This window comes from Carlito syrichta, unplaced genomic scaffold (assembly GCF_000164805.1).
Source record: "Carlito syrichta isolate Samal-C Ts95f unplaced genomic scaffold, Tarsius_syrichta-2.0.1 Scaffold302084, whole genome shotgun sequence".
Lineage (NCBI taxonomy): Eukaryota > Metazoa > Chordata > Mammalia > Primates > Tarsiidae > Carlito > Carlito syrichta.
The window spans coordinates 30847-45509 of record NW_007246180.1 but is presented as its reverse complement, the minus strand read 5'-3'; the positions used below and the strand labels follow the sequence as shown (position 1 = coordinate 45509).

The following is a 14663-nucleotide window of genomic DNA, read 5'->3' as shown; positions in this document are numbered from 1 at the left end:
CTTTTTGACAATTGAGATGAGGGCTTACGTTTATTAAAATGCATAGTCCAAGTCTCTTCGGGGCACTTTTTGGGCATTAATTACAGTATGGGATGATGTGTACATGCTGAGATAGCACAGGGACTTTGCTCTGTACAGGGGCTATTGTTGTCTTAGTATTTCTTACTAAGAAGAGGGCAGGAGTGCTGGGAGCCCCTCTTTACGTATTTCATTATTGCTAAGGAATTAGTGCCCAAACTCCCTCTCTCTTCCCCTCTTCCATTCATTCCTTTCTAGGGGCCCAACATTTTTTTTTAAGTGAGAAAGCAGGATTTATTGAGAGAATATAAAAGCTCCCATAGTGGAAGAGGACCAGAAGGGGTTGCCCCGGGTCCAACATTTAAGCCAATAGTTTTCCATAGTCATTGACAGTAAATTTGTACATTAAATTTTTTTTTCTTCTGAGAGTCTAAAGTCAAAATATTTGGGGACTTAGGGCTACAGTTCTGTAGTTTGAAAGCAGGCTGGTCTAGAATCTATAATACTGAGTGATCTATCACAGAAACAAAGAACTGAGTACCACATGTTCTCACTCATAAGTGGACCTTGAACAATTGTCATAATACTATAAGAAAGGGATTGGCAGTAGTGGGAAACTGCCAGGGGAGGAGAGGGGAGGGATTGGCGGTAGTGGGAAACTGCCGGGAGTGGGGAACATACCTCATCAACAAGGGTACCTGTATAATGAATATTTGTGTACCTACCCCTGAATTGTATTCCACATCTTTCAAACTAGAAATTTAAAAATTATATATATATATAAAGAAAACAGGCTGGTAATAGGTACGTTTGGTCTTATTTTATAAGTGGAAATATTTCTCCTCTTATCAAAGAAGAGAGAAAGTACTGGCAATGGTCATGATATCCAATTATTTCCCTAAGCTGATTCCAGTATGACAATGCTACAATTTGACCCATTCAGAAAATTCCTCCCCCACATTTTTTTTTTTTTTTTTTTTTGAGACAGGGTCTTGCTATTTTGCTTAGGCTGGAAGGCAGCGGCACAATCACAGTTTACCACAGCTTCAGTCTCCTGGGCTTAGGTTATCTTCCCGCCTCAGTCTCCTGAGTAGCTGGGACTACAAGTGCATGCCACCACACTTGGCTAAATTTTTTGTTGTTTTGTGTAGAGATGAGGTCTTGCTATGTTGCCCAGGCAGGTCTTGAACTCTTGGGCTTAAGCAATTCTCCTCCTTTGGCCTCCAAAAGTTCTGGAATTACAGGTGTAAGCCACCACATCCAGCAAAACGTATCTTTTTATTAAAAAAGTCTTTAAACTCTATAGGCTGTCTAGGGTAAATGATCTATATATCATTATCAGATTATCACTGAACATAATTTTGCTCAATCTTTTATTAAAATTTTATTTAAATAGCAAAATAAATGTTTAATAAATTTAATTTATTAAAATTAGTATAAAGTAAATACTCAGGTATATATGGATTGAGTGATCTGTAGGTAAATAAGGATTAAAATACACATTGACGATTAAGATGAGGGCTTAACTCGCAATGAGAGGCAGAGAGGCAGTGTCAAGTTAGGTAAATTAAAGACAAACTGGGAAATTTGAGCTAAAACATGGAAGGAATGTTGTATAAGAACTTTCTGTCATCCCCCTGCTCACTAAAGTAAATGTTTTCTTGGCCAAAGTCCCTTTCAGAAAATACTTTGTAAGTTTAGCTGGTTTATCTTTGTGGCATTTGCACTTGAGTGTTTAAATCTTCCTGTAGAGGTGGTCAAAATGATTATTAGAGATTAAGTCGGAACAACTGAGAGGTTCCAATGCGCTGCAGTCTCTGTTGGATATGACAAAGTCAAAGGCTTGGAAAAAGCAGATAATGAAAGTTAGAGCTAGTGGAACCCCAGAGCACCACAGGTAAGAGATAACATAGAGAAGAGATATGCACACAGACTACCTGGGTTCAAATCCCACTTCTACTGCTTAGAAGTTGTGTGGCTTTGAACAAGGTACTTACCCTCCTTAGACTTCAGTTTCCTTACCTGTAAAAAGGATAATAGCAGTGTCTACCTCACAAGGTTTCTATGAAGAGTTGGTAAACTTGTGTAAAGCATATGTCTGGTGCCGACTAAGTACTCAGCAATGGAAAGCTGTTGTTATTCTTCTTATTGATGTGAAAGATCTTATCAGTAACTTTGCAGTTATACAAACTTCAACTCTCTTTTCTGGACCAGATGAAAACTATCTTAAATAGTGAACTTTATAAAATTTTCTTAAGAAAAAAATCAACCAAAAATTTCCTTAATTATTCAAAGTACTCATATCCTAAAGTAAATTCATTGTAGCAATCAAACTTGTTCTCTTATTTGAGACATTTTCTAGGGTCTGTAATACTTACTCCAGGCCTGTAGAATCTAATTTATTGCCCTTTGGTAGTGTTGACATGAGGATTCCCCAAAGAATGGAAAAAACACAATTTTTTTCTTTGTCACTTAGAGGAAACATGGCTATTAGGAAATTATGCTAATAGATGAGTGGGAGAACTTCGTATGACTTAGGGGAATATGTGGGGGAGTGGGGTTAGTTGGAATCTGTGTTCCAGTTTTCGTTTTACAGCTAAATGTAATTTACTTGACACTTGGTTTCCTTATCTTTGAAAAAGAGAATGATAGGAATGCTTACCCCACAATGAGCCTTGAGGCTTAAGTGATTGAAAATAATGTTTATAAATTCTAACTCTCCGTATATGTTCATATAATTGATAATTATTCTAATCCATTCATTTCTCCTCTTTTCTTACCCCTTCCTAATGCTTTTATAACGCTAAAGCTCTTCTATGAAAAGTTGTACTTGAAAGGGAAGATGAACACAGGCTATGATGTCTGTTTGCTCACAGATGAATTTAATTCCTCCAGATTGGAGTTTTTAGTGTTTCTTCCATCCATCCATCCATCCATCCACCCACCCACCCACCCGTTTTGCATTTATTGGACACTGGCCATGTGCTATCGCTGTGGTATGCAAAAATATTACAAAATTAGTGTTACAGTTTCTCAGAGATTTCTGAACATGTGGAGATAAAAGAACTCCGTTTTTTAGGGTCCTCAATGTCAACTTAAACCTAAGAATTGAATAAGTGGAAAAATAGTAAGAATTAATTCAGGCAACATTGTTTTGGACATTTTCCGAGCAGGATAATTATCCATAAGCAGGCTGACATTTATATTTCTAGTTTTCCATGCTTGTTAAAATACTTTTATTTGCTGAAATAGTCATTGAGCTAAATTTCATCTAACATCTGGCCATTGTATAAATATAGCAATGAAAACATGTCTCGTTGCCTACACGTTAGGTATAAATTTTAGAAATCCAATTAGTGTTTTATTCTTTGTATACATTTTCCTTTTTCTTTAGTGTTTAAATAAATTTCAGGCTCTTACCTGGAACTATAAGATTCAAATATTTAGCACACATCTATGCAGCAGAAAACAACTAGATTGAAAAATAGTGCTTTGTGGCATTTCATAATAATTGTAAGATACTCATTAATTTCTTTCTTTATCCATGCAACAAACACTTATTGAGTGAAAAGTCAAGCCTAGTTTCAGTGCTAACGGGTAGAGGTGGGAGTGGAGGAAGATACAGGATAAATAAGACACAGTCTTAGCCTTGAAGGAGTTTAGAATCGAGTGGAGGAGACAGATACCTACACAAATTATTTCACTCCTGTGTGACAAATGCTATAAGTGAGGTACATATCCACCTGGCTCCTGAGGCATCACTCACCACTTGTCTGATGGGGTTGCACATTACATAAATGATTGTCTTCCATCTTCCACTGAGGGTTTATAACCTCTCAAAATTGAGAAGCCCCTCAAACCAAGAACCCAGGGGGGTAAACCAGTACTCAATGAGCCTACATTATCCATCTGGGTAGGCAGAATCTGCCAAATGCCCTGAGGATGGATCATCTATTTAGCAATACCAGTCGCAGTTGTTCGTCTTCACTTTTAAACTCACTAGAATGGTAGCTGACATCCAGTGGTCTATTTTGCATAGATGTGGACATTTTGAATTAAGCCTGTGAAAACACAGCTTTCACTGTCTATATCAGGGCCTCCCACCGTGGATACTCTGCAGGCTTTCAAAAAATAATTTCATGGGTCTACCACCATTTCATTTGGTATGGATTGTACTCTAGTTTCTAAACCTTCTGATCATTCTAAAGGATGCACATAAGATCTAATTTGCAAAAGTTACAAATGAAGTTTTGAATGTCATCAAACACAATGGTTACCTTTAAAAAAAACCCAAAAGTTTATTTGCACAAGCTTAGTAGTATGAGATGCAACATAATTGGGGGGAATCAACCGCTGTGGTAATATTTTAATGGATTATTCCACATATTAGACATTACAGTTTAAATCTCTTTAACATTAGCTCTCATGTTGGAATAACATTTAAATGAATAAACAACAGTGAATATAACCATATGTTCAGTTTATTCTCCCTAGTTTATCCTGAATCACAATTTTATTGTGATTTGGGTCATAAAAATGACAAATAATTGTTTGTATGTTTTCATAAATTGCATGTTTTTTTAATTAATTCTGAAGAGAATCTAGAAATACATTCTGCTTGGGTAATAGACTTTAGGTGTACTTGTTAGCTCTTTGATTTTTAACATGAATGGGTAACACTATACCTGCTCTTAAGTTAAAAAATTTTTTTGATATGTATTTTCACAGGCAATGGGGCAGTCATTTGCAAGAGCTAGTGGCCACAATTTTTGATCCCTGAATTAAGTGTCTCCCATTTATTTCAGAGAATTACAGGTTTCAAAAGTTACTACTGTTTGGGGGTAATCTCTAAAATACTAGCACACAAATGTGAACTCACAAAATTTGTGTTAAAGGAAGTGAGCTTTGTTCTACTACATTTTCCAGATAGTAACAACATCTTCCTCATGATTTTCATGCCATAAACACACTTAAAAAGACAGAATTACTTTCAGATATAAAATGTTCTGAATTTGCATATACTTATGAGAATTTATATTGGCTTTTATGTTGTTTGAGCTCAGACTGTCATCTTCAGTTGTCACAAAGTCAATTTTCTGTCAAATGTTCCTGACAGGCAAAGATGTTGTCAGCATGCTGCGGCAAAGGACCTTGCCAGGATTAACTGTAGCATTTGAATTTCCTACTCTATTTTGTAATTTTCCTGTCATTATCAAGTTTAAATCAATACATGTGTTGTCTGGCTTGAGAAGGTTATTCTGTGCTATTTGGAATCAGATCTCTAATAAACCCAGTAGCTCAATTTCATCCTATGTATTTTCCAGATAGTTCTAACCTCCTTGCAAAATTGCTGACACTGAGTAGTGACTCTAGTTAGCACCTATGCGCCGCATTGGGAAAAGGCTCATATATTAGAAAGAAAGTATAGTAATTTATGGAAAGTCTGACATGGCAGAAGCAAAGTGTAGGAATCTTAAATTTAGGCAACTACTTAAGTCCAGAAAATACTTCCTTCCAGTGTAAAAGTTTAGGATTCTTTGAAGAAAATGTCATCTTCAACAATGAAAACATATAGTCAGATTCTGGGCCTCAAGTTTTCAAGAAAGCTCAAAAATGGAAAATATGGCTGTTTCTCTTTTGGACTCCTTTGACAAACTGTATACATTTTCAGTGTAAGGACCACCTTACAATTTGGGGGGTGCTTGTACTCCTCCTTAGGGAAGAGTCAGTCGGCATTGTTTCATGTCTGGTATAATTCATTTATGTCTTCCCAGTTTTTCCTCTCTGATCTCTTCTCTGTGTATCTGTCAGCAGCAGTCTCCTGGGAGCAGCACTATGCACTTCATTAATAAGAAGGGATTAAAGGAAAAAGCTCCAGTCTCCTAATACACTTGGATAATTTGGTGCTATCCACAAGGCGATAGACCCCTGCTGCATAGATGTCATTAGAAAGGTACAATTTCATTACTTTTTACTGGCAGAGCCTTGAGTGAAATACAAAATATGTTGTCTCATATGCAGGGGGAAAAAAAAGTGCTAAAGCTTTCATTCACTTCATGCCCCTAAAAATATATTTTATGGTTTTCACATTTATATTGCCTTCCTTTAGTAGTTCTTGAAATCATGCTTTTTATTAATTATTGAGCAAAATAAAGATTAAAAGAAAGTTATTTATATTCTTAAATCCCAAATGAGATGTATGTATTTTTATTTATTAACATATTTGTTTTGAATACCTACTATGTGCCAGGCTCTCTGATAGCTATGGGAAAACAAATTACAGAATCATTCACTTAAAAAAAAAACCCTAACTAACTGAATGCTATTGAATGTGAAAGTGAGTGTATATGAAGTAAGCCAAATGGCAGAAGAAAAATGATTATAAGCCAGTACACTGTAAGTGTACTAAGAAAATCTGTTTAGTATTTCCTTGTTAATCAGACTTACATTTGAACTGACATATTTGCCAGTGGTTAATACTACCTTTTGAACTGAACCACCCCTGATTTTAATCCTTTAATAGTATATTGTGGAAACATTTGAAATGATGGGCACAAACTATCCTTGGGAGATTTGCATCCTAATTTTAATGGGTACCATCCCAGTCAGCAAGTAACTGTGTGTCACTGGTGTAGTGTGTGGCATGGCCATGCCCCCTGAGAATGGGACCTGGGTTTTAGGCACCTGCTGTAAAAAAATATGCCAGTGGCACTCCCAGGCATGACACTGGTGTGATGATGCTCTGGGAATCTCACATATCACTCCTTTCTAGCACCAAAGAAAATCATGTTTAATAGTGGTCCATTATCTCATTACCACAGACACACAACTGCCATTAACACTAAAAAGTGACACACAGTTGGAACTGTGCTTGGGTGAAGAAAGCCCTTGATCATCAGCTATTTACAAGCCTCTCCTTGAAGTGATAGATTTTTCCTTTACTTCTACCACCTTTTGCTCAGTGGAATTGACATTGCAGTCTTTGTCTAACATAAAGGCTAGACAAGGCTAGTTAAGATGACAGAAACTGGGTTTTCTGGAGAGCATTCTACCGAAAAAGGCAAAACAGGATGGGAAATACAAATTATTTTGACATATAAATGAGACAGTAACAAAAAATACTATAAATGTGTGTTGGGTTACGTACAATTCATCTACAAAGGAAAGACTAGTCATCTAGTCAGTTTTGATTTTGAGTATAAACTGTTCTGATGTCCTAACCCTTTTATTCTGCAATCATGTCATACTTTGTCTGTCATACATTTTAATTCACCCAAGTATCATTATACTCACAGTGAAGATTATCAACAAATGTCATGAGAAATGAGAAAGCAGAGACTGGGACAAGGCAGAACCAGTTTATGCCTTCTAGAGTGAGCACAGCCAGGTCTCAATGAGTTAAGTTCTTATTATAAAAAATATGCTTCAGCTGATGTTCAAATACAGCTAACCAAAGTTGTAAGCAAACAAGATACCCAGTTTTGTCAATACTTTTTTTAAAAAAGCAAAATGGTTAAGGAGTTAAAAGGCTTGGATTGTTAACCTTGTGTGGTGCATTTGAAGATGTGCACTGAAAACAGATCAACCATTTGATATCAGAGTACAGATTTCCTTTTTCTTTGTGATTTGAGTATGTTGGTAACTTTTTCTCATAAGATTTTATGAGTCTGCTTGTCCTGAACTTCAATAGGCGTCCCTTATGATTTGGATGTTTTATTAGGTGAAACTAATAAATGTACAGAGTTTCTGAATATTCTTTTCAAATTTCTGGGCTTTAGTCCCCACATTACCCTGGGTATTGAGGAGGAAGAAGGAATATTATGAATTAAAGTTGAAGCTGACACTTGGGTATTTGCAATATAAATGGAAATAATTGGTAAGCCATAACCCTTGTGAATATTCTTTTGCCAAGGTAGCTTATAAATAAGGGATTGCCCATAAAGTAACTTGTTATATTTCATCTATTGAATGTCCATAACTCTGTGACATACTGTATTTTACCACTGTAAACTCAACAGAATAAATATTCCAGTATTTATTGGCTCTACCAATTTCCTGGTAGAGGAGGAATCATTTGATAGGTGTATCTGTAAGTTCTGTCAGGCAAGACTTAATCAATTCTTGATACACATTTTAAATTGGTTGTTAATGAAAGTCAGCTAGATAAACTAGATACATATTTGCTTTGAGGACATTTTTAAAAGATTTCTTTTTTAGATTTGAAATTTACAATAGGTTTCTTCCTTTCCTCCTTTGTAAAGAATGAAATATTTATTGTTTAGACTGAGTAATATGACATATGAAACAACAAAACTGCACATGTCTAATTTATAACAAATCTGTTTCCTTAATGGGTGGAAGAAAATCTGAGGACAATTCTAAGGTGTCTCGTCTGTTTTCAGTGCTGTCTTCTAGTCATACTGAAGACAACACCTCTCCTGATTGGTCTTTCCCCTTCTTTTCCTCTCCCCTGTCAATGTCAATCACGTGCACCACTCCAGGTTTTAGAATCAAGTCGTCGGTCTCTACCTGACTCCTGTTGTCCTCCACCTCCATGTAGCTTCCTTTTGTTTGCTGGGCAGCTTTGCTGAAGGCTTCTTTAAGCCGATGTTTGAGTTCTACATCTGGACAGAAGACATACTCATAAAGACCACCAGCGAGTACGGCTCCTATGATTGGCCCAACCCAATATATCTGAGGAGAAAGATGGAAGAAGGTAGTGTGTAAGTAGATAAAAACTATTCTATTGAATATAGCATCTAGCTGAGTTAAATTAGGAGGGCAGCTGTGTCATGTATATAAAAGAGGGAAATTGGAAAGAAAATACACCAAATCCACACCAGAGATCCATGTTATTAAATGACATTTGAACAGAAAACGAGAAAGAACTGTTTTGTCTCCTTTCTTCCCTTCCTTAATTAGGTTCTTTCCATTTTCTGATAATCCTTAAAGAGAGCTTCTCTTTGATGTTACTACAAATCAAGCAGACATGAAGAATTCTTCAACTAAAATAGAAAAAATCAATTTCTGGAGAGTACTTATTTTATTTTTTCAGCATTGTCATCTATCTTACACTGGTTTTCTGCATAAATCACAACCATAGCACAGATTTTATCATTTGGGCTTTAGTTATCCAATATAGCATGATAAATGGAATCCATACATTTGCTCTACAACTTAGCAAATTTGTGAATACTTGCATCAGTTACTTAACTTCCAAAGCCCTAATTCCTTCATCTACAAAGTGAGGATTATAATAATACATACCTCATGGGGTGTAAGGATTAAAAGAAATAATTCTTGTAAAGTACTTGATAATTTCTAGTTCATGGTAACCTGCTCCACTCCAGGTTTCTTAGACAATCTAATGATGGATGTGACTAGGAAGGCTATAAGTTATTATTTTCCTCTCTAAAATTTGGTAATTTGATTTAATAGAAAACACCATGGTTTGTTCATTACTCTTGTTGCAGAGAACTTTCATCTATGTGGTTCTTATGATGGTGGCTTGGAGAAATAATCTGTACTAAGTTATGGATGAAGTCTAGTTGAAGAGTAGTGATTCCATAGGATTTCAATAAATGAAAATTGTTATCATACTATTTGTGCACTTAGAATAAACTAAGTTTTGAATTTAAATGAGCTGCAGCATTTGCTTTTGAGCATGTGTAGAATATCAGACATTTATTTAACAGACATGTGGGTGTAGAAACTCTTTATTGAGCACTCTCTTTGAACTGGCTGTACTTAGCACTTTTCTTGTATTATCTCGTTTAATTCTAACAATAACCTGTGAGATAGATAATATTATTCCCATTTTTATGAACAACAAAACTGACACTGTGAGGGGGAAGAAGCTTACTTAAAGTTTCATGTTTAGCCAGTGCTTGAACTTGGATTTCAGGCCTGTCTGACTTCAGACTTGTCTTTTGAACCACTGTTCTGTTTTCTGCTGTACTACGCTTCTATCATTTGACCAAAAAAAAAAAAAAAGAAAAAATAATAGTAATAAATAAATAAATAATAAAAAGAAGGATGCTTCTTGCTTAAAACACCCTCTGCAAATTAATCTCATGTAAAATAGAAAGGAAATTCAAACTTTAAGTCAACGCTGAACACATATCCTTTACAGGGAAACTGTTAACTGTTGGTAGCAGGGCTGGAAGAACCAAGTTTCTTATCTTGAACATGAAAGAAACCATATGAGTGTTTATCTTCTCTATGCCCTTTCAAAGGAGAAACAGAGCCCTCCTCTAAATGTCTTTGCTCTTTGTTCCTTTGGTAAGATCTCATGAGAGGCTACAAATCCCACAAGGAAGAATAAGAACAGCTAAATAATTAGTACCCTTCTCCAAAATAACTATGAATAAGATACCTGACTGCATATTCTCAAAAAATAAATGAATCAAGTAGCTATTTCAAAACAAAGTCATATGGATTTTAAAGTACTTTTAAATTTCATAAAGGTTAGTTTTTATTGCTCAAAATTTAGAAAACATGTTAAAGTATAAAAAACTAAAATAATGCCATTACATGATACAAATTAATATTTTGATGTTATTTCTAATCTGTCTACAAATGTACTTTAAATTAGTTCTAAATTTCACACAACCGCTACTACAAAATGGATGTTCATTTTTAACAGGATTAAGTTTGGTATAAAATAACAAGGGGAAACCTTTGATTCAATCAACAGACTAAGAATTTTACGATTTAAATTTTAACAAGTTTACTGCAACTCACAAGTAATTAATAAAACCTATATTTTTACCCACGTTTTCCAGTACTCATAAATTAAAGTTACGAATTACAAAATAGTTTGTATTTAATACATTGAATTTAAGGTTGTACTTTCATCATAATATCTATATACTACTTGTTAAAAATTGCAATTTCTGTTTCTGTGGCACTTTTTTTGGGACTTGAATGGCGATATTAGTGGCAAAATGACCAATCTCATGGATGGCATTTTTGCCATGATGGTGTCCAAAATCTTGTCTTTGAACACTGACTCTCATTCTGCTATTTAGTGGTATAGATTACTTTTAAAGACTTGGCACAGTTTTCTTAGAAGTAAATGTATACAGCAGTGGTGTAATTAATTCTCATTTTCAATGTTGCTTGGTTGTGACTAGGTCAGTAATGATCATATGCCTAAGATTAGAACACAAGTGACATATTCTGTTATATTCATGAATTTTTGAAAGTTGCAAAATAGCATTTGCAATATATAAATGACAATAAAACTTAGCTCCCTTTGAAACTGGCTCATATTTTCATTGGTTATTGTAAGTTAGCGTGTTAGTGGCTTTCACAACTGCTGCATTCTTATGTAAAGGATATAAATTCCTTTACTGTAAGAAACAACTGAAACTAAATTAATTGTGATATTTAAAAATGGATACCGCTATTCTCTGGAAGCACTACCACCACATTAATAAGTAGGTTAGGCTTGGAACCAAAAAGTGAGCTTTTCTGAGAGTCATTTATTTTTCCAGCTAGGGTTATGGCGACAATAGCATAACCATTTGCACTATTTATTCTGCACCATCTGCAGTTCAAATGCTTCCAACTTACATACTATTAATTGAGTTTATGCTTTTGTAAACAAAAAGGTAAATATTTTTGCTATAGGCATTGCTTTCAAGTATTTCTTTCTTTTTCTTTTTTCTTTTGTAAGTTTATTTTCTGTTATTTTTGGTAAGGCTTTACTTTCAATTATTTAAACATCACATTCACGACATTTAACTTATTTCACGTAGGCAGCCACCACATGCAATGTATTCTACTGTGTTCTGTCAGATGTGGTGCCCAGAACAATGTTTTTTTTTTTTTTTAAAAGACTATTCCTGAAGAGTCAGAACAGATATAAGGTGAAGTGTTTTGCAGCAGAGATATCTGTGTTAGTCTTTTCTTAGTCTTTATGAAAGACGTAATAAAGTGTGGGTTGTGTTTGGAGAAATGCAAAGCTAGTGGGCAAAATAAAAAACATTCCATAAGTAGTTGTCCTCAACTGTAGGAGGATAGGAAGTATCAATATGAGGGTTACCCAGTGGTTTTCCCAATTTCCCATGATAACTGCAGGTCCAAAGGATCGCGCAGGATTCATGCTGGCACCAGTATAATTGATCTATAGGAAAAAAGAAAACAACTTCAGATGTTGCTGAAACAGAGCTGCTACTAGTTATTGTTCATTGCAATTTGCTATAATTTGTCACTTAGGAGAATCTCAAGATGTTGGCAGCTGTATCAAAATTTTCATTGCATAGTTGGCAAAATGATCACCGAAAATGATAGATATGGCTGGATACTAAAGAACTACTGCCATAAAATACAACCTCTTCAGGCCAGCTAGGGTGAGGATAAATGAGTTGGATCAGTTATTTAAATGGACTTGGAAACTTACTGCAAATAAATGTCCAATTGCAACAGAAAATCCAATTGCTAAAGCTATTGAGCCAGTGACATCAGTCCGTTTGGAGTCACAGCTGGCAAAAATAGTAAACACCAACTGAAATGTGATTATCAACTCCACCAGGAGACCGTGACCAGCGGTAAGATTTCCATGAACCTAGAGAGAGAAAAATACTCCATCAGAATTGAAGCAAGAATATTTTCTATGACAACATATCATTGTAAAAGGCATAAAAAGTAATGGTTAATTTGAATATTCTACACCACCATGACCTCCTTAGTTTGACCCCCAAATAAAGAAGGCATAAATTTACACTCATTTTGGATGATCACAGATAATTATTCTTACAGTGACCAAGCAGGAGTTTGTGCTGAATGTCCTTTTCTACAAAGGAAGCAAAATGTGCCACTGCAGCATTTAACTTATAAAATAATTTCTTGAGAGTCTTGTAATTTTATAAGGCAATGATTAAATCCATTAATTAGGTTTAAATTAATTAATATATTTCAATTAAAAAAGTTAAACCATGTGCAGTTCTCTTTTTTTTAATCAACCCTGATGCTGAGCTAACAAATGGCACTCCTAATCAGTTAAGAACAAAATTAGGATCAAACGCCAATATTTTTTTAAAGCTTGACCCTTTATGTAGATCTTTTTAAATCTCATGAACATGACAAGAAAAAAATAGTTTCTCCTGCCAGTAAACAGACAAATGATTGTGATAAAAATGCCTTAAGCTAAACATAAAGTCAATATAGTAACTGGGATGGGAAAGGAAAAAAACTCAAATTTTTGCACCACCTAGACTTCGTTATTTTCAAGTCATTCAAGAGTAAACAATGATGTCCTATGGATACATTTAATATAGCTAGAATTCCTGAGAATCAATTTGTTGTTTTTCTTTCTTTTTTTTTTTTGAGTTGGAGTCTTACTCTGCCACTGGAGTATAGTGGCATGATCATGGCTCACTGCAGCCTTGACTTCCTGGATTCAGGTGATCCTTCTGCCTCAGCTACCCAAATAGCTGAGACTACAGGCATGAGCCACCATGCCCAGCTAATTTTTTGTTTTTTTGTAGAGATGGTATCTCACTATGTTGCCCAGGCTGGTCTAGCAGTCCTCCAGTCTCAGCTGAGCTCTAGCAGTCTTCCAGTCTCAGCCTTCCAAAATGCTGGCCTGAGCCACTGTGTCCAGACTAAATTAGCAATTTTAATCAGCGACTTCTATGCCACCCAAGCTGTCATTTAGCAAAGAGTCTGCAAGAAGCCTGGAATTCTAGTTTGAAAATAAGGGCTAATGACACTACCGTGGTGACTCCCAAACCTCCCACCACACTAGGAGGTGTGACCAGGTAGAGAATTCCTGCTCCAGTGATGGCCCCCAGACACTGGGCTGTGATGTAGAAGACAGATTTAGCAATGCTGATCTTCCTGGTGCACACCATGGCCACGGTCACTGCAGGGTTGATGTGGCCGCCGCTGATGTGGCCAAAGCACTGCACCATAGTAGCAATGCTGAGTCCAAAGCAGAGGGAGATGAGAACCATGTCAACTGGTAAGGGATTTTCGGTTCCACCCCAGTTGATGGTGGATCCCAGGCTGAGGAGTACAAAAATGAGCATGGCCAGAAATTCTGCAGTGACTGCTTTCCAGAAAGCTTGAGTCCAGACCCCTTTGAAAGCCACCATGATGTTCTCTCTTCTACACAAAGGTCCACACTTCCTGAAAAGAAAAACAAATCGGTGTTAGAAACTACTACACCAGCCTTGCAGCTGGAAGGGCTTATGAATTTAGGTGAAGAGGACCAGGCCTGCTGTCTCAGGATACTGTGGGCAGGGGCTGCCAAGTGTGATTTGCATACCAAGAAAGAATGCTTCTGGAAAATCTCCTTTATGAATAGTCAAGAGATTGTTATTCTAGTCTCCTTTGAGTTAACATTCAAAGATCATCCAGTTTCAACGGAAAATTATCCGAACTGTCCCTAGAAAGGAAAATGTCTAAATCAAACTCCTTAAAAGATGAAGGATAAAATATATTTACCTTGTAGTTAATTCCCTTAGAGCAAGTTTTTAAGTTTCAAGTACATTTTATATGCCGTTTATATTTTGAACATAAAGCAATTTCTAAAGTGGGGATCTTTTTCCGTTTTGTACTTTCTCTTTTTGAAATGATATTCTGAAAATGAATTTGTAGCAATAACCATCCTCCCCCCACCCCACCCCCCCCCCCCC

At 35.9% G+C, this 14663-nt stretch overlaps 1 protein-coding gene and 1 long non-coding RNA gene across 4 annotated transcripts in view; one reads left to right on the top strand and one right to left on the bottom strand.

Annotated features, from left to right (window-relative positions):
• Positions 1–1908: 1908 nt before the first annotated feature.
• Positions 1909–14663, bottom strand: part of AQP4 (aquaporin 4) — a 15566-nt gene continuing 2811 nt past the window's right edge. The window contains exons 2-6 of one of the 3 annotated variants that reach the window (XM_021711348.1): positions 13740–14154; positions 12425–12589; positions 12068–12148; positions 8548–8712; positions 1909–2040 (exon numbers count right to left, since the gene is read on the bottom strand). In XM_021711348.1, the coding sequence (XP_021567023.1) occupies positions 1975–2040; positions 8548–8712; positions 12068–12148; positions 12425–12589; positions 13740–14154 (892 nt within the window). In that variant the 3' untranslated portion in view covers positions 1909–1974. Of the gene's footprint in view, positions 2041–8227; positions 8713–12067; positions 12149–12424; positions 12590–13739; positions 14155–14663 lie in introns of those variants that run through there. The other 2 variants (XM_008056037.1, XM_008056038.2) reach the window with 2 other exon arrangements.
• LOC110595465 lies at positions 4293–12217 on the top strand. The gene is made up of 3 exons (XR_002481857.1): positions 4293–4713; positions 5141–5142; positions 12203–12217. It is a non-coding gene; the product is annotated as an uncharacterized LOC110595465 (long non-coding RNA).